The 20,410-nt window shown below is 46.3% G+C and overlaps 1 protein-coding gene across 1 annotated transcript; it reads left to right on the top strand.

Annotated features, from left to right (window-relative positions):
• Positions 1-15,862: 15,862 nt before the first annotated feature.
• On the top strand, positions 15,863-20,407 carry GHRL (ghrelin and obestatin prepropeptide). The gene is made up of 4 exons (XM_044385149.2): positions 15,863-15,982; positions 16,211-16,327; positions 19,357-19,465; positions 20,256-20,407. Exons 1-4 carry the CDS (start codon positions 15,875-15,877, stop codon positions 20,273-20,275), a joined length of 354 nt encoding a protein of 117 aa, XP_044241084.1. The 5' UTR covers positions 15,863-15,874; the 3' UTR covers positions 20,276-20,407.
• Positions 20,408-20,410: the final 3 nt, after the last annotated feature.

Genomic DNA, 20,410 nt, shown 5'->3' with positions numbered 1-20,410 from the left:
GTACGTCCCTGATGTACCAGTAAGGAAACTCACAGAAGACAGAAGAGCTGCCCAGGGTTGTCCACTGCCAAGCAGTAAAGTCAGTTTGAGTCCTGGTCCGGCTCAACTCCAGAGTAGGTGGTGCTCACAGCAGACCTTTATGTGAGTGCACTTAGCTTGGCAAAGGTCAGGCCACTCACCTCAGGAGCCTATGTGCACAAGGAAATGTGGGCCCCAATTCTATCCGCTGCTCATCCATTTTTCAGCAGTAAAACCCTGTTTTGAAATAAGTAAGTACTAGGTCATAGTGCGTAAAATGGGAAAAGGCGGAACGACTGTGCTTGAAGTAAAGGCTAGAGAGGCCAGAGCCCTGCCCCTCGGCCTCCCACATCATTCTGCATCATGCAGGCCTTTGAACAGTTTGGGAACTGCTTCTGTCCATAAGAAAACACTCATAAAGGCACCTTTGCATACATTTCTCAGTGGACAAAAACTACCCTTAGTTCTAGTTAGCTCCTCACATGCCTGCCTTTCCTAACAAGCTCTGTGCTCTCCCCCAAAGGGCAGGCCTGGTCCCTAATGGTGCCTGCTACCCTCAACAAATAATGAGAAGCAACTGGTCCTGTATCACACGGTCGGTTGGTGATAGGTTAGTGGGCTCCTGGCCATATGCTGTTTGCAGCCCACACCACCGAGGATCAGTTAGGGTAATCTGGAGGTGAATGAAATGACCACCCTTAGTAGTTTATGCTTACAGTGGTAACATGTTAGCCATTCCTGGGGTAAGGGAGATCCCTCAAATTCATTACCACAGAAACAGACTAATCAAGTGGAGATACCGTGTTGTGTCAATCTTTAAGGGCATTTGCCAAGCCCAAGTGATACAAGTGTAAGGGTTAAAAGATTAAAAGATACAGAGTTAGGGTAAGAGGGCAGTAGCAAACACAATGTTTTCTTAATCCTTTCACAAAAACAAAGCAACCGGGATAGGAAATGAAACCCCCAGACATTAAGGTAGTCCCTCAAACCCTAGAACATGGAAGATGAGGACCAAACCATTCATATCAATACCTGTGTGGGAGCAGCATAGGCAAGAAAGGGGAGTTTTTATGGTCCTATGAACCAGGTAACCCAAGAATGACCAAGTATTCATCCATTTGGAACAAAATTCAGCAAGCCAGTGTGAGAACTGTCAAAACTAGGAGAAGATTCACAGGGTCTCACAAGTGAGTTCAAAAAGACAGATTTCCACTGCCACACATGCGGGAGTGCAAGCTGTAAGAGTTTTCCTTATAGCACAAACAACTAGAAAGCCACACGATACACATGAAACAAATGCTTACGGGCTTCGGACAGCAGGCAGCGTGTGGGTGAAGGAAACAAGTGAGGGGAGCACCAGCTGCCCCCAGCTTACTGCCCAGGAGCAGCTTCCAGGCCAAAGGGCAGGGAGACATCCAGAGTGTAGTGGTCAAGTTGAGACAGATCAGAGTCCAGAAGCGCTAAGCTGGAACCTACTGGGCAGAGTCCTGGAGAAGAGAAGGGAGCTGCTCAGAGCAAGCTCCTTAGGTCTGCAGAAGCATCTCTCACACGCTGACCAAGTCCTAACCTGCATATATGAAAGGCAGAACTCTTCACGACCAGAAACCAACAGACCACGCAATTCTAAACTCCCAGAGGAGTGGGCATAGTTCATGTGCCCGAGATCCACAGCGCAACAACTGCAGAATGCACGGAGTAGAGTATAAGAAAGATCACGTCTTAATAATACATCTTAAACTAGGCCTAAGGTAGAGGCTCCTCTGGACCATAAAGCCAAGCCTTGATGTCCACAATAATTTTGCTTTGTGTCAGGTCAGAGCCCAACACTCTTTACAGGAAAAACAAAATTAAGCACTTGAAATAAAATTCACATGATGTCCAGCTTCCAATCCAAAATTACCAGGTGTGCAAAGAAGCAGGAAAGTAGGACGATAGCCAGAAGTGAAAAAAAATACAGAAATGAGACCATGGGATTAACAAAGACCTTAAAAACAGCTATTATAAATATGTTCAAGAATGTAAAGGAACAGGAACACAAGAAAAATACCAAACGTTACAAATGGAATTTCTAGAAATGAAAAATTCAAAGTGAAAAATATACTGGATGGGAGTAAGAGCAGGAAGGCACTGCAGTACAACAGGTAAGTCTGAAGACACAGCAATAAAAACTACAAACTGAAGCACATAGAGAAAAAGAAACTAAAACAACAAACCAACAGACCTGTAGAACACTATCGAGTAGTCCAATAAAATATGTGTAAGTTGGAATCCCAAGGAGTAAAAAAAAAAAAAAGGGGGAGAAGGGGACAGAAAAAATATCTGAAGAAATAACAGCTAAAATTTCTCCAAGCTGGGATAAAATTATAACCGTACAGATTCAAGAAAATCAGAGAACCCCAAGCAGAACCCTAAACATACATACAGACCCCATAATAAAATTGCTGAAATACATAAAAACTATAAAATCAGTCACAGAGAAAGAGACTTACTATATACAGAGGAACAAATATAAGAATGGTAGCCAGCTTCTCATCAGAAATTTTGCAAGCTATAAGAAAATAAATGGTTGGGGGTTTTTTTTTTTTTTTTCCTTTTAGCACTTTAAAGACATCAGCCTACAATTCTATAGCTAGTGAAAACACTTTGAAAAATAAAAGTGAAATAAGGAACTTTTTAAATTAAAGCCAAAAAAAATAATCACCAGGAGAACTGTATTACAAGAAATGTCAAAGGAAATTCTTCAGGCAAAATGAAAAATAGCATCAGATGAAAATCTGGATCTGTACCAAGGAACAAGGAGCACCAGGAATAGAAAAAATCTGGGTGACTATTATGCTTTCTTTCCATTTCTTTTCTCTCTCAAAAAGTATTATTTGAAGTGCATTATGGGGCTTACAACTTATGTAGAAATAAAATCAGTAGAAACAATAGCACAAATAATGGAAATGGTGAAATTAGAAGTATTCTGTTGTAAGGATCTTATAGTATCTATGAAGTGGTATCATACTTGTTGAAGGTATACTGTATTATTTTTGAGATTGTATTTTTAAATCCTAGGTCAACCACTTAAAGAATAAAGCAGAGAATAGTGAAGGTAAAGCCAATAGTGAAGATAGCAGGAAATTCTAAAATACACTTAATCCAAAAGTGGTTATCAAAAGAGAAAATAAAAAGGAAGAAAGAACAGATGGGACAAATTAAGGCCAATAGTCAGATGGTAGATTTAAACCCAACTTTGTAGGTCATTGCAATAAATATAAAAGGTCTAACTTAAACATTTCAAATGAAAGGCCCCTGATAAGAGATTATCAGAATGGACTTTTTAAAAAAAAAACATGACCCAACTGTATGCTGTTTACAGGAAACCCACTTTAAACATAAACACGGAAACAAATTAAAACAAAGGACATTATATGAAAAATATATATATAAACAGTAATCAAAAGAAAGCTCAATTTCTATATAAACATCAGATAAAGGAGACCTCAAAAAAAATAAAATAGACTTCAGAACAAGAAATATATTAAGAATAGAGAGGTAGAGAATAATAAAAGGGTCAATTCATCAAGAAGACATAACAATCCTAAGTATATATCCACCAAAAATAGAGCCTCAAAGTCGGTGAAACAGAATGGACAGAACTGAAGTAATCCAAATTACAGCTGGAGATCTCAACATTTCTCTCTCAGGAACAGAACGAGTACACCCAAAAACTCAGTCAAGTTATAAAATCCACTAACCAGCCAGTCACTCAATTTGACCTAACTGGGATCCTACCAACAACATTTAAACTCATTCCGAAGTACTCTGGGAGCACTCGTCAAGATGAGACCAACTTCGGAACCCTAAAACAAAATTTAACAAATCCAGAAGAACTGAAATCATACAGAACACATTCTGTGACTATAAAGAAAGTAAATTAGAAGCGAGTAATGGAAAGGTATCTGGAAAATTCTCAGATGTTTGGAAATTTAAGCAATCCACATCTAAATAACTAATGGGGAAAAAAATCACAATAAAAATAGTAGCCTAGAGAGGAAGAAACAGAGTGGACAGGCCAGGGAGGGAGATGTAGTCTCTGCATGCACTTGTTCTATACCACTGACTTCGGAGCCATGTAATATTTAATAATTAACTCCAAAAATATGAAGTCATAAAAGAAAAAAATCCCTGAAAGTTGAAAAAAATTACAAAGGCCATGCCATAACCACACAGAAAAAATAAATATTCAAGTGACTTTTAAAAGTGTTTTGAACGTATAACCCTAATAGGCTGCATTTAGTAGTTTTATGGCTGGTAACTGCAAGTACTCTTATTTTGAGAGTATTATGTTGATATTGTAAGATGAAGTTAAGATAATGGTAATTTTATTAAGGTAATTAGAAAACAGGATTATCGGGATAAAGAAAAGAAATTTAAGTATAAAACCCAGGAAAAGAAAACACTGGCCTTAAATTTTATTTGCAAATAACAGTATGAACTCAGGACTTGTTTTTCTCCTTCTAAAAAGTATGTATTTCTAATCTTATGCACAAGATGAGCCCAGGATTTCTTATTGGGACAGAAAATAAGGAAGCTATTTAAAAACTATAGGGTCATGTCAAAAGCACATGGGAATCAACACATCAAATATGGAAGCATCTAAAAGAATAATGACTATAACTGATTGAATCACTTATATAAAAAAATTCATCCATGAGTTTACAAGAGGAAGAAAACTCTGGAGGTTGCTAAGACACCAACCTTATTTTGAAAATGAGTAAATTTTTTTAAAATCCTGCATTTATCTTGCCTTTTCTGTACAAACTGTTTATCAAGGTAATAAAATAATTGAAGGAAAAATCCTAATAAATGTAGAAAGCAACACTAGAACAGAAAATCACCATTTGTAATTCCTAGTAAAAATGAGTGTAGACAATAATTAATGGTACGTAAGTCCACTAAGTGAAAAGTTCCTAAGGTATTATGTGTTGAGGCGTAACTACCAGTTTAGAGAAGCAGGCAGGAGAGTACAAGTCAGACAATGTCACAGGGAAGTGGTCTGCTAGGTCCAGAATGTGGGAAACGGTGCAGGATAAATAGCCTGTTGTGTAAAATGAATGATGGGGTGGAAGAGATGGGCAGGTAGGGGGCTGTTGTAGACTGAGAGACTTAAGGGACTGGTCAACCAAACGTGGGCTCTGGATCCTCTGGAAAGAACATGGCCAGAGATCTAAGCAAAACAGATATAAGTAACATGCCTGAAGGAGAATTTAAAGCAACAATCATAAGGACACTCGCGGGCTTGAGAATAGAAGACATCAGTCAGACCCTTATCATAGAGATAAGAGTTAAAAAAGAAGCCGAGATGAAGAGTTCAGTAAATGAGATTAGAAACACACGTGAAGCAATGAACAGCAGGCTGGCAGAAGCAGGGAAACAAGTTAATGACCTAGAAGACGAAGTAATGGAAAGCAATGATGCTGAACGAAAGAGAGAAAAATTATGCAAAATGAGAACAGACTTAGGGAACTCGGTGACACCATCAAATTTAGTAACATTCATATTATAGGAGTCCCAGAAGAAGAAGAGAGAGAAAGGGGGGCAGAAAATTTATTTGAAGAAATAATAGCTGAAAAACTTCCCTAATCTGGAGAAGAAACAGAACTCCAGATCCAGGAAGCACAGAGAAATTCCATCAAATCAACAAAAGCAGGCCCATACCAGGACACACTGTATTTGCAAATTACCGTTACAAAGAAAAAAATCTTAAAAGCATCAAGACAAAAGAAGTCATTAACTCACAAGGGAAAATGCATAAGGGCTAGCTGGAGATTTTTCAACAGAAACTTGGCAAACCAAAGAGAGTGGCAGGATATATTCAAAGTGCTGAATGGGAAAAATCTGCACCGAGGATACTGTATCCAGCAAGGCTGTCATTCAGAATAGGAGGAGAGAGAAACGTTTCCCAGACAGACAAAAACTAAAGGAGTCCATGACCACTAAACCAGACCTGCAAGAAATATTAAAGGGGACTCTCTCGAGTAGAAAGGAGAGACCAAAGTGACAGTATAAAGGCAGGCAACATAAAAGCAGTAAAAATGAGTATTTCTCTAAAATCAATCAAGGAACTCTCTCTCTCTCTCTCTCTCTCTCTCTCTCACTCACACACACACACACACACACACACACACACACAGGGATATAAAATATAGTACATCCAAAACATGGGAAGGAGAAAAGGATGGGTTCAAACTTGGACAACCATCAACTTAACACAGACTGCTATTTGCAAAAGAGGTTATATACAAACCTAATGGTAACTCTATATCAAAAACCACTAATAAACATGTAAAAAATAAAAAGAAATCCAAATATATCACTAAAGAAAAATCGGCAAAACATGAAAGAGATAAAGACAAGAAAGGATCACAGAAAATCTCCAAGAACAACCACAAAACAATTAAATGGCAATAAATACATATCAATAATTACTTTGAATGTAAATGAATGAAACACTCCAATCAAAAGGCATAGAGTGTCAGGGCGCCTGGGTGGCTCAGTCGTTAAGCCTCTGCCGTCGGCTCAGGGCGTGATCCCAGCATTCTGGGATCAAGCCCCACAACAGGCTCCTCCGCTGAGAGCCTGCTTCTTCCTCTCCCACTCCCCGTGCCTGTGTTCCCTCTCTCGCTGGCTGTCTCTGTCAAATAAATAAATAAAATCTTTAAAAAAAAAAAAAAAGGCATAGGGTGTCAGAATGGATTAAAAAAACAAGACCCATCTATATGCTGCCTACAAGAGACTCATTTAAGACCTAAATCACCTGCAGATTGAAAGTGAGCGGATGGAGAAACATTTATCTTGTAAATGGATATCAAAAGAAAATAGGAGCAGCAATACTTATATCAGACGACCTAGACTTTTTTTTTTTTAAGATTTATTTATTTATTCGACAGAGATAGAGACAGCCAGCGAGAGAGGGAACACAAGCAGGGGGAGTGGGAGAGGAAGAAGCAGGCTCATAGCAGAGGAGCCTGACGTGGGGCTCGATCCCATAACACCGGGATCACGCCCTGAGCCGAAGGCAGACGCCTAACCGCTGTGCCACCCAGGCGCCCCGACAACCTAGACTTTAAAACAAAGACTGTAACAACAGACAAAGGGCACTACATACTAATAAAGGGGACAATCCAACAAGAATACGTAACAATTGTAAATATTTATGCACCAAACATGGGAGCACCCAAATGAATAAAACAATAAGCATAAACGAACTAATAATACAGTAGGAGACTTTAATACCCCATTTACCAATGGACAGATCACCTAAACAGAAAATAAACAAGGAAACAATGGATGACACACAGACCAGATGGACTTAGCAGATATATTCAGAACATTCCATCCTAAAACAGAATACACATTCTTTTCAAGTGCACGTGGATCATTCCCCACACTAGATCACATTCTAGGTCACAAAACAGGCCTTGACAAATAAAAGCCACAACACTATGAAGTCAACCACAAGAAAAAAATCTGGAAAGACCATAAATACTTGGAGGGTAAATAATATGCTACTAAACAATGAATGGGTCCACCAGCAAATCAAAGAAGAAATTAAATACATGGAAACAAATGAAAATGAAAACACAATGGTCCAAAACCTTTGGAATGCAGCAAAAGCAGTCCTACGAGGTAAGAATATAGCAGTACAGGGCTACCTCAAGAAGCAAGAAAAACCTCAAACAACCTAACCTTACACCTAAAGGAGCTAGAAAAAGAACAAATGATGCCTAAAGCCATCAGTAGGAAGGAAATAACAAAGATTAGAGCAGAAATAAGTGATAAACTAAAAAAACAAAACAGATCAATGAAACCAGGAGGTGGTTCATTGAAAAAAAAAATAAAATTGATAAACCTCAAATTTTTATCAAAAATTGATAAAGCCAGACTTACCAAAAAAAAAAAAAAGGCTCCAATTAAAAATATCACAAATGAGAGAGGAGAAATAACCAACACCACAGAAATACAAACAATTATAAGAGAATATTATGAAAAACTATATGCCAACAAACGGACAAGAAGTGGAAAAATTCCCAGATAAATTCCTACCAAAACTGAAACAGGAAGAAACAGAAACTTGAATAGACTGAAAACCAGCAAAGAACTTGAATCAGTAATCCGATAATTCCCAACAAACAGAAGTCCAGACCAGACAGTTTCACAGGCGGGTTCTACCACACACTTAAAGAAGAATTAGTACCTATTCTTCTCAAACTATTCCAACATATAGAAAATGAAGGAAAACTCCCAAATTCATTCCATAAGACCAGCATTACCCTGATACCAAAACCAGACAAAAACACCATAAAAAAAACAACAACAGTACTATAGGCCAGTATCCCTAATAAATCTAGATGCAAAAATTGTCAATAAAATACTAGCAAACCAAATCCAACAATACATTTAAAAAAATTATTCACCACAATTGAGTGGGATTTATTCCTGAGCTGCAAGGATGGTTCAATATTTGCAAATCAATTTGATACATCACATGAATAAAAGAAAGGATAAGAACCATCTGAGCATTTCAATAGTTTCAGAAAAGGCATAAGACAAAGTACAACACCCATTCATGATAAAAACCATCAACAAAGTACGGTTAGAGAGAACATACCTCAACATAGTAAAGGCCATATATGGGTGGGGGGGAAACAACACAGCTAATATCATCCTAAAAGGGGAAAACCTGACAGCTTTTCCTCCAGAGTCAGGAACAAGACAGGGACGTCCACTCTCACGACTTTGATTCAACACAGTACCGGAGTCCTCACCAAAACAGGAGAAAAGGCATTGAACTCAGCAAGGAAGAAGTCAAACTTTAACTATTTGCAGATGACATGATACTCTTAGAAAACCCACCAAAGACTCCACCAAAATTAACTGCTAGAACTGATAAATGAATTTAATAAAGTTGCAGGATACAAAATCAACATAGAGAAACCTCATGCATTTCTATACACCAATAATGAAGCAGCAGGAAGAGAAGTTAAGGAATCAATCCGATTTACAATTGCACCAAAACCAATAAGATACTCAGGAATAAACCTAACCAAAGAGGTGAAAAGACCTGTACGTTGAAAACTATACCACACTGATGAAAGAAATTTAAGATGACATAAAGAAATGGAAAGACATTCCACACTCATGGATTGGCAAAACAAATATTGTTAAAATGTCTATGCAACCCAAAGCAATCTACACATTCAGTGCAAACCCTATCAAAATACCAACAGCATTTGTCATAGAGCTAGAAAAACCAGTTCTAAAATTTCTATTGGAACCTCAAAAGACCCTGAATAGCCAAAGCAACGTTGAAAAAGAAAAACAAAGTTAGAGGCATCACAATTCCGGACTTCAAGTTTTATTACAAAGCCGAAGTGGGGCGCCTGGGTAGCGAAGGGGCGCCTGGGTAGCGCAGTCGTTAAAGCGTCTGCCTTCGGCTCAGGGTGTGATCCCGGCGTACCGGGATCGAGTCCCACATCGGGCTCCTCCGCTGTGAGCCTGCTTCTTCCTCTCCCACTCCCCCTGCTTGTGTTCCCTCTCTCGCTGGCTGTCTCTCTGTCACATAAATAAATAAAATCTTTAAAAAAAAAAAAAAAAAGCCGAAGTGATCAAAATGGTACGGTACTGGCACAGAAGAGAAAACCCGGAAATGAACCCACAATTACATGGTCAATTAATCTTCAACAAAGCAGGAAAGAATATCCAGAATGGAAAGGAATGCCTCTTCCACAAATGGTGTTGGGAAAACTGGACAGCAACATGCAAAATAATGAAGCTGGACCACTTTCTTACACTATACACAAAAATACATTCAAAATGGATTAAATGTGAGACCTGAAACTATAAACACTCTAGAAGAGAACACAGGTAGTAATTTCTCTGACATTGGCCATAGCAACTTCTTTCTAGATATGTCTCCTGAGGCAAGGGAAACAAAATAAAAAACTACTGGTACGACACCTAAATAAAAAGTTTCTGCACAGTGAAGGAACTAAAGGCAACCTAGGGAATGGGAGAAGATATCTGCAAATGACACAACTGCTAAAGGATCGGTATCTAAAATATATTAAGAACTTATTTTTTTTTTAAAGATTTTATTTATTTATTTGACAGAGATAGAGACAGCCAGCGAGAGAGGGAACACAAGCAGGGAGAGTGGGAGAGGAAGAAGCAGGCTCATAGCGGAGGAGCCTGACGTGGGGCTCGATCCCGTAACGCCGGGATCACGCCCTGAGCCGGAGGCAGACGCTTAACTGCTGTGCCACCCAGGCGCCCCAAGAACTTATTTTTAAGATTATTTAGAGAGAAAGTGCAAGCGAGTGGTGGGGCAGGGGGTGCAGAGGGAGAGAGAATCCTGAAGCAGACCCCCTGCTGAGTGTGGAGCCCAATGCAGGGCTTGATCCCAGGACCCAGAGATATGACCTGAGCTGAAATCAAGAGTCGGCTGCTTAACCAACAGCCACCCAGGCACCCTGTATAAAGAACTTATAAACGCAGGGCACCTGGGTGGCTCAGTCAGTTAAGCATCTGCCTTCACCTCAGCTCATGATCCCAGGGTCCTGGGATCGAGTCCTGCATCGGGCTCCCTGCTCAGTGGGGAGCCTGCTTCTCCCTCTCCCTCTGCCCGCCGCTCCCCTGCCTGTGCTCACTCGCTTGCTCTCAAATTCATTTTTTAAAAAAGAACTTATAAACTCAACACCCAAAAAACAAATGAAAATGGGCACAAGACATGAGCAGACATTTTTCCAAATAAGACATACATATATACGGTCAATAGCCACCCGAGAGGCTCACCATCACTTACCATCAGGAGAGTGTAAATCAAAACCCCAAGGAGCTATCACCTCGCACCGGTCAGAATGGCTACATCAACACCACAGGAAACAACAGGCGTTGGCCAGGATGTGGATAAAGGGGAACCCTCTTGCACTGTTAGTGGGAGTGCAAACTGGTGCAGCCACTGTGGAAAATAGTATGGACCTTCCTCAGAAAGTTAAAAATAGAAATATCCTATGATCCAGCAATTGCACTACTGGGTATTTACCTAAAGGATACAAAAATACTAATTCAGAGCGATACGTGCACCCTGATGTTTATAGCAGCATTATCTATGATAGCCTAATTATGCCAACAGCCCAAGTATCCACTAATGAATGAATAAAGAATACGTGTGTGAGTGCGCGTGTGTGTGCATGCACGCGCCTGCGTGTAATGGAATATTACTCAGCCATAAATAAGAATAAAACCTTGCCATTTACCATGACGTGCATGGAGCTCAAGAGTATAATATGAAGCAAAATAAGGCAGAGAAAGACAAATACCATATGATTTCACTCATACGTGGAATTTAAGAAACAAATGAGCAAAGAGGGGAAAAGTGAGAGTGACAAAGCAAGAAAGAGATTCTTAACTGCAAAGAACAAACTGATGGTTAGCAGAGGGGAGGTGGGCAGGATGGGTGGAATAGGTGATGGGGATTAAGGAGGGTGCTTGGGATGGCTGCCAGGTGGTGTATGGAAGTGCTGAATCTCTATATTGTACACCTGAAACGACTATTACTCTGTCTGTTAACTGGAATTTAAATTAAAACTTAAAAATTCAGATTCTGGGGCCACACTCCAGAGCTATGAGATCAGAATTAGAGGATCGGGCAGCCCGACACAGGCCTGCACCCAGCAGTCAACATCAGAAGGTCTTACAAAGTCCTCACTCTGGGATCCCATGGCTCTCGGTGTCCCTCGACTAAAGCTACACTGCCCGCAACGCGGGGAGAGCAGCTGTAGGACCGTGGAGGAGATGGCAGTCTACTCGAGTTTTGAGGGGCCAGTGCACACTAAGGAAGAGGATACAAGGAAAGGGAAAGAAGTTATGCCTAGAGGTTAGGTAGGGTGAGGGGAAGGGGGGCCAGTGCCAAACAGGCCTTTCCAGGATTAGAGACCAAGGCATATTTTTAGGCTGAGAGCAGACGCTGTTGGAGACAAAGACTGAAGACAGGAAAGAGACTAACTGTCGAGGCCCCAGCCCCATGATGGCAGGAGAACAGGAAGCCTCGTGGTAAGACCCAGCCTGGATGGCAGGAGGCGTGAAAGAGAGCATGCCGCAGGCTGTACCAGCGGCAAAACGCACTCGCGATTATCTAGAACTGCGCTGTCCGGTGCAGCAGCCACGAGACACGTGCAGCTACTGAGCGCGTGTGTGGCTCGTGTGACCGGAGTTGTGCTGGAAAATTTAAGGTGCCCTGAATTTTGAATTTAGTAAAAAGAAAAGCAGTGTCTAGTATCTCATTAATCATTTTTGTATTGATTACATGTCAAACTGATATTTTGGATACATTAAAGTGTATTAAAATTGATTTCACCTGATTTTTACATTTTTTAATAGGACTCCTAGGAAATTTAAAATTACTTATGAGGCTCCTTGAGGCTGGCATGGTATTTCTATTAAACAATGCCGATCCAAAAGTTACAGAAGCCAGAACAAAAAAGAAACCCCACCAAAAAAAACCCCTATCTGCAACCCTATCACCGAAAAATAAAACCCTCTTTCTACAACCCCCAAATCTGCCTCATTCAGACTGAGGGCTGGCCATTTGATGAAAACAGTGCTACCAAAGCCAATTATCAGGAGAAATGATAATAGAAAGTGTATGAAGGTAATTTGTTCTCAGACACCATTTACATACAGCCATTAATTCAGAGATGATGAGTGCTTCTCGTCCATTCTTAAGGCGGGCCCTCAAGGGGGCCACTGTAATGGGAAGGAAATCACCAACCAGCAAGCAACCCAGAGGAAGCATGTGCACCAAGCACCCACTGAGTTCTGAGAAAGACACAGGGCAGGGAGGTGCCAAACCAGCCTTGGCATTACCCACACTTGAAAGGAATGAGGAGGAAAACGAGCCTGGGGAAAGTCAGTCCTTTCCCCCAAGTCACACCTTCTTCCTCCAAACTCCTCTTGGTTCCGATGTGCGTGCGCTCCCCACCCCACGCGTGCCCTCATTCCCACAACTGTGAGTGGGCAGTGAGGAAAGTTCTGGGTGCCACCTGGCTCCTTCCTCAACGGCTCTGGCATCCATCAGATGTTCCTTCCTCCCCCGACCAGCCTCGACTCGGTGGTATGTGGTTAGGGTCATTTCCAACACACAGGCCACCTCTCTGTTCCGCAAAGATAACAGAGTGAGCAGGGATGTTTGCTGGCTGGTGGCCTTATCTAAGATCAACACTGGCAGCTCCCACGTTCAGAAGCCTCCAGGGTCAGGATTAAGTGAAGGCTTCGTGGCTCAGCAGGCACCTGGTCACCATAGTTAGCCTGTGGGGGGAGGCTTTTGTTTTGTTTTGCTTTGGGAGGAGGGGCTCTGAAAAAGCTGCAAGTTTCTCAGAGAATTCCCTATTTCTCCACCCCCGTGAGCCAAGACGTCTAAGCTCAGGTGGCCAACAAGGGTAAAGCTCTCCTGGTGACACCCTTGCATTCTGCTGGGGCTAAAGGAGGAATTCCAGCCCCCGCGATGGGCTGGCAAGATGCTTTCCAGCAAGAGGTCCTTAGTCCCCCACCCTCTTCTAAGGGGCTTTAGTCCAGCCCCTCTACTGTCCCTTGAGTCTCAACTCCCCTTTAAGTCGGGTGGCTGGTCATTTGATGGTCAGCTGTCTACTGCCTCGATATCCTAACTGGCTCCCCTGCCCCAATCCCACCCCACAGAGCAAACGGGTGCTCCTGGAATAGCATGTTTGCTGTGGAATTGGGATGGTCTATCAGGGAAGGCACCGACCTCGCAGCCAGGAGCCTGGGAAGCCAGCACCGTCACTGGAGCCTGTGTGGCTTTGAGGAGAGTAAGGCCTTTTTAGTGTTGAGGGCTTCTTCCAGTGAAATCAAAAGTCAGCTTCCCAGCTCTTCAGGGTCTTTCCAACTCTTGTATTCTACAGTTCTGTCACTCCTCTGTTCAAGAACCTTCAGGGGCCTCCCTCCTGCAGATAAAGCCCAAACTCCTTGGGCTAGCAGCCTTCAAGGCTGTGCATAAACCTGACCCTGAATTGCCTTCTAGGCCCTTCCTGATGACCTCCCCCATTGACACCCTCGTCCAAGGCAACCAGCTTTCCTATCATTGCCCCAAACCCTCTACGCCCACACCGTCTGCTCACCTTCGCTCCCACCACTGCCTGCAGGGGTGCCCTCCCTTCCATCTCCCCCACCTGCCTCTTTCATGGAGCCCTTCCTAAGCTCCAGCTTGAAGGGAGTTCCTCCCAGGAACGCTACAATCTCTGGGTAGACAACTCATTCTGCGTTAGCAGTCACTGCCCAGGCATCCCATTAGATGAAGCTCTCCAGGCAGATAAGGAATCCCCCACGATGTTAATGAACTCCCCTTCGAGAACATGTGACTGTGGCACATGCTTGCCACCCTGCGGGCCAGAACACAAGGGGTTGTCATGTGCAGGCTACCTCAGAGGTTATAAAGGATTCTCACACCCATCACCTCAGGTCATCCTCAAAACCACTCTGGGGAGCAGCCCTGGCACAAGACGGATTCCTGGTGACTGGACCGGGGCGCGTCAACTTAGGAGTAGTCACCTGTACCAGTCCTGGGCCACAGCCTCTCTGCCACCAGGTCATCTGCTCCCTCTGGGCACCTGGCTGGGGGAAGGGGAGGCAAGCCAACACGTGCGTTAGGAACACCAAGCCAAGCCGACTCAGTGAGCATCCCCAGAAGAAATGACGGGCATAGCCACTGCAAGAGATGATCCCCACCCCGGCTCCTCAGAGAGGACAGGTCAGGAGCCGAGCTGCCGCCCCTCCCAGCAGACTCCTCATCTGTATCCCGGGATGGCCCCGGTTGGGGCAGCAGGAGAATTACAGGAGCCAGACTCCCCATGAGCTCCAGAGGTTTGTGGGAGCCAGAGCAACGGCGCTCCCAGAGAGCAGCGTGTCAGGGCTGGAAAAGCTCTTCTACATCTAGTGACCATCCCCTCATTCTATCCAGGAAGGAAGGGAGTTTCAGAAAGGGGAGTAAGCAGAGCAGCAGAGAGCGGCAAAGCTGGCCTAGCTCCCCCCCCTCCCCCCCCCGCCACTCCTCTCCCTCCCACCTGAACCCCGGGGAGCTCCTGGGGACCGCTGGAGCAGGTGCGCTGCCTGAGCCAACCCAGCAATCTCTCTGGGCTTTTGACCTCCGCTGTTGATTTCTACCCAGAGCGCACGAGCAGTTTTACCTCCCGAGGAATGTAAAGCAGCCACGAGAAGTCAGGATGGAGCTGCTAGTTTAAAACAAACACGGGGCTTCCTACATAAGGCCCAGCCAGCCGCTGGGCACCACCTCCACCAGGAACCCCAGGTAGGCACTCTCTTCACTCTTCGTATGTGGGTTCATGGGTTTAACTTGCTCTGACTGCTGGTCATTCACAGGCCCATCCGAACAAAGGGGGGGGCCGCTGCACAACATGGGGCAGTCCGGCTGCTCAGAGACAGCTGGAGCCCCACCCAAATCCCCATATACCCTGGGGACCCTGCTGGTTCAGCTTCATGAGCCTTCATTAAGAAACCTGGCACAAGCTGCTGGGGGCCTGGGACAAATATGGGGAGTCCCACTCCCGCACAGCCTGGGAATAGGGGGTACATATCCTTCAATTCGCTACCTGGGGGAGGTGGGCAGAGGGAGCCCCTCTAGCAGGGGTGGGAAGAGCTTTTTTCAGCAGTGACATCCCAGGTCCAAGTCCCCTCACCCTGTCTGCTGGGCTCCTACCCGGGCGAGGTCTGGGGCACAGGGCGAGATGGGAAGGCACACAGCCTGGAGACCCTCTCTCCTCCAGGCCCATCGGACACCATGCCCTCCCTGGGGACCCTCTGCAGCCTGCTGCTCTTCAGTGTGCTCTGGATGGACTTGGCCATGGCGGGCTCCAGCTTCCTGAGCCCTGAACACCAGAAAGTCCAGGTAAAACGTCTCCCCATAAAGCCCCACATTCAGGCTGGGGTATCTTGTTCCAGCCTTGCCACATAGCAGCCAGCTGTGTGACCCGGGCAGTGGCTCAAACTCCCTGGGCTTCAGCTTTCTCTGAGAGCACACAGGACGACTCTGGGTCTGACCAGAGGTTCACACCTCACTCTGCTTCTCCATGTATAAGGGGCTTAGGGCCCTAAGAGAATAAATACCTCTTTCCAGCAGAGAAAGGAGTCCAAGAAGCCACCAGCCAAACTGCAGCCCCGAGCTCTGGAAGGCTCGCCCCGCCCAGAAGACACAAGTCAAGTGGAAGGGGCAGAGGATGAGCTGGAGATCCGGGTTGGTTCCTCTGCAGGTTTATGTTTTGTGGCCGTGGAGGGGTTGGGGGAGGAGGAGGGCAAGCTAGGAACAGGGATCCGCTATAGCGACGACTTAAGAAATGTAAAACAGTATGAAAAGAGTTGATCCTAACTGGGCTCTACCAGGTCTTTTCCCATCAAGAGGCAAAGGTCTGAGAAGTAACTTTGCTACAACAGAGTGGGACAGGACAAGGAGCCATGAGCAGAGGGGAAGAGGGGTGCTAGCCAACAGCGGGTGATTTCAAGAGAGTCAGCAAACATGGTGCCAAGAGACAGACAGCGAGGAATAATCAGCTGGTCACAGACTGAAGATGTTTCCCCACAGAAAACTGTCTGGTTGGCCCAGGGGCCTCTCCGACCTTAGCCGGGGCGGGAGCGGACCCGGACGGCCCCCTGGACAGGCCACTCACCATCCCCATCTGAAGACGAAGACAGGACCAATCGGGCTTGTTTGGGCTCCAACAAATCTTGCATGGGGCAAGGAGAACGTCTGGAAATAAAGGGGGAGATTAGGCCAGAGAGGGAGTGAAGGGATTTCCTGGAAAGCTGGCCCAGGGAATGGCTCTGACATTCAGGCGACAGACGTCTCCCTGTGGGTACACCAGGATTGCCCTGGGGTAGCACTGAATAACGGGGACCACTACTGCTCGTGCCCACTGGCCGAGACTGCATTACGAATGGTCTTCCCCGTAACACACACCAACAACCTACGAGGTAAGTAGGTCTGACATTATTGCCCTCATCTTGTAGACGAGGAACAGTTCAGACAGATGAGCTCACGCGCCCGAGGTGCCACAGCCAGTGTGGGGCAGAGGCGGGCCCCAAGGTCAGGGCTGACTCCAGCTCCCGAGCCCACTTCCCCTCCCTGGCCTGGCAAACAGAGCACACACTGCAGCCCAAGAGCACCCCCACTTGTCTCTGCTGGTCTGAGAAGCCGAAGTGCGTCCTGCCTTGGCCTCCCCCACTACCCACCAGCCTCTTCTATCAAGGATGAACTCCCAACCCACGCTGTCTCAGATGCTTACCAGAACCTAGGGGTGTTCTCAGATGCTTCCTCCACACCACATGTGAGATCCCCAACCCCCCACATTCCCATTCCGCTCCTGCAAATCCTCGAATTAAAAACCAGGGAATTGCCTGGTGAGACTGCCAGTCCCAGCCGGCCGGCACTCACCCCAGCCAGGCTAGCTCGCAGTCTCAGACAGGGAAGGGGTTTTGGTGGCTTGGTAACTCAAGGCAGGGCTGGGCCAACCAGAAGTTTCCAGTTCCCATGAAGGCTGGTCTTGGAGGAGACGGCCTGCACCACCTCCATTAGAACCCGAAGTCTGAACTGTCTGGGAGGCACTGGGGCTGCCAGAGGTGGGAAGGCCTGCCCCCCTGGCTGCAGGGCTCTGGACACACTCCCTAAGCCCCTCCGGCACTGGGGTCCCGCCTCTCCACCTTCCCCCAGATGTGTTCCTCCTGAAATCGACTTTCAGAGCTGGAAGACTTCTGAGACCAAGTCCTATCCCTTCCCCCACACTCCCCTACCCCCAGCGGAAGGGATGAAGCCCTGGAGCCAAACAGGCCTTTCTAAGCCCCCAGAAGCAAATCTCCCCCTCAGGAGTTGCCAGGCCACCTCTTCCCTGCCCCTGCCGCCTAGCTCCAGGGTGCTGGAGCAGCCAGCAGGCCCCCAGATCGGGGCACACATGGTTCCCAAGAAGTCTGCAGGGGCCACGTGACTAATAGCCGCAGCGGGGGGAGAATATGGAGTACTTGCTGATGGGAGGGAACCGGAAGGCCGGAGTTCCCTCAAAACCCAACCAGGTCATTCCCCACTCCCTCCACCTTCCCCATGGAGACCAGGAAGAAGGTAAATGTTTGAAAGGGAACAAGGAGCTATTCGTTTTCTTCATAACCTCTCAGAGCATGTTTGCTCACATGTGAAACGGGAACAGTGGTACCCGCCAGGCGCGGAGGCCCAGGGGACTGTCCCCAGCACGGAGGCAAGGCCTTGGTCAGGCCTGGCGGATGGAGGGGCTCCAGGCCAGATGTTGCCACAGCCCAGGACCAGAAGAGTTTCCCAGGCGTGTGGGTGGGAGTCCTGCAGTCTAGTCCCTGGCCACCACTCCTCTGAAGCCTCAGGCAAGTCCTCAACCTCTCCAGGCCTCCTGTCAGGAGGGCAGGAGGCAGAAGGACCCACGACTGAAGGCTCTCGGCCAGCACCAAGATTCCTTCAGTGACTCCTTCAGGCATCGCAGTGACCGGCACACAGGTACCAGGTACCAAGACAGCTGCTGCAAGAACAGAGAGAACACCGTCTGCCCTCCAAGGGGCGAAAACCATGATGTGGCTGCAAAGAGAGCTCTTCCCCATTTTCCCAAAGCTCTGAGCTTTAATAAATCATTTCTGAGAGTGCTGCGGAAGTAGGGGAAATGGGGTGATCTCCCTGTAGGAGGGAAGAGACAGAGGCACAGAAAGAAGAAAGCACTTGGCTCAGAGCATCTTTCCAGGGAAAGTTCAGCTTCTTGTCTGACTTTCCATGGGACAAGGAAAGGCCTGTGCCCAGGACAGGAAGAACAGCTGGGAGAGGGGTTGGGGGCAGTGGAGGGGCACAGACCACCACCAGGCTAGTGCTATGACACTGGGGAAACCCACTGCCCCCCACCCCCGTCTCCCTACCGGATCCTGAAATTCTATCATTGGTGACTCTACCTTATGTCTTCCAAAATTACAGTGGGGAGTGGGAGCAACCTAGGGAGACCCACAGCTTCTATGAGCAACCTCCCTAGAGGTAAGGAAAGAGTGCAAGCTAAGTGCCCTCGAGATGGCAGGGGCAGTAAGAACAGGCCTAAGAAGGCACAGTAAGCTGGCTGGGCTCCCCCGCAGTGCTGCCTGCTGGGCCACAGGCCCTCCTCCCTCCCCGCCTGGTGCCGAAAGCCTGAGAGCCCAGGGCCTCCTCTGGGAGGGTGGTGTTTGGGATGGTGTGACCTCTGACACCTCCTGGATCTTTCCCACCCCTCCTCCTAGTTCAATGCTCCCTTTGATGTCGGAATCAAGCTGTCCGGGGCTCAGTACCAGGAGCATGGCCAGGCGCTGGGGAAGTTTCTTCAGGACATCCTCTGGGAAGAGGCCAACGGTAAGTCCCTCTCCCAGTCAGGTCATTTCGGTTTCCTTGGAGTCCCAAACGTGAGCCCAGCCGATAGATGACACAAGAGAAGTTTTCTTCCTCTACCCTTGCGTCTCAAAAAGCTTCTAATTCCTCTTTCCCAAATGTCTGCCGGAGAGCGGGCTGGGCTGGGATTTGTGAGTGGCTCAGAAACGGGGTGAGCACAGTCTTTGTATTCCAAGAACGCACTATGTTCCAAGAACTAGCACAGTAACTACTCTGGGGTCCCAGAGAACCCCAATTTCCTAACCATAAAATGGAGCTAACACCCACTCTGAGAGCATAAAACTATTTGATGTTAAGTACTTTTACTGGATAACTTTACTTCACAAACAAAAGGAATTAGTGCTACACTCAGAATTAAGCTTCTAGGTTTTGTGGAGAATCCGTTCTTGGCGTGTAAAAAGAAACCACCCGATCTGTTCCTGATCGCGGGGGCAAACACCTGCCTCTGGAAGCACACGACCACCTGCAAGGCACTCCCCTCACCAACACGGCACCACCCTCCACTCCCACCAACCACGTGAGTGAGGTAGGCAGAAGCAGGGCACTCAAGCGGCGGTGCAGGTAAGGAAACCAAGACTCAGCTTTCGGGGGACGAGACCAAGTCACACATTCTACACTCCAAGGCCAATACCTGACCCTCCCGCCGCATAACAACGCACCGCCTCCGACATCGCCACTGGGGAAGAAAAGCCATCTTCAAAGGCACTGGCAGAATGGCAGACGCTGAATTTTGACTTGACCTCTCGCTTTTCAGAGGCCCTGGCAGACGAGTGATCGTCCACAAGACTGGCCCTCCTGTATTCCCCCCAACCTTAGAAGCACTCACCTGGCTTTTACACTGCTTCTGCAACAACTCCCAGTTCTGAGTGGTACTAGCTTAAGAGGTGAATAAACATTCAAACCATATGC

This window comes from Ursus arctos, unplaced genomic scaffold, assembly GCF_023065955.2.
Source record: "Ursus arctos isolate Adak ecotype North America unplaced genomic scaffold, UrsArc2.0 scaffold_14, whole genome shotgun sequence".
Taxonomy (NCBI): domain Eukaryota; kingdom Metazoa; phylum Chordata; class Mammalia; order Carnivora; family Ursidae; genus Ursus; species Ursus arctos.
Note: the sequence above shows the minus strand (reverse complement) of the source record. Positions and strands in the feature narration are given on the sequence as shown.

Bases quoted from the DNA above. Each gene is read 5' to 3' on its own strand.
- GHRL (XM_044385149.2), top strand. From the start codon at position 15,875: ATGCCCTCCCTGGGGACCCTCTGCAGCCTGCTGCTCTTCAGTGTGCTC. The intron at 15,983-16,210 runs GTAAAACGTCTC...ACCTCTTTCCAG, and splicing joins CTGAACACCAGAAAGTCCAG to CAGAGAAAGGAGTCCAAGAA. The intron at 19,466-20,255 runs GTAAGTCCCTCT...CTCGCTTTTCAG, and splicing joins CCTCTGGGAAGAGGCCAACG to AGGCCCTGGCAGACGAGTGA.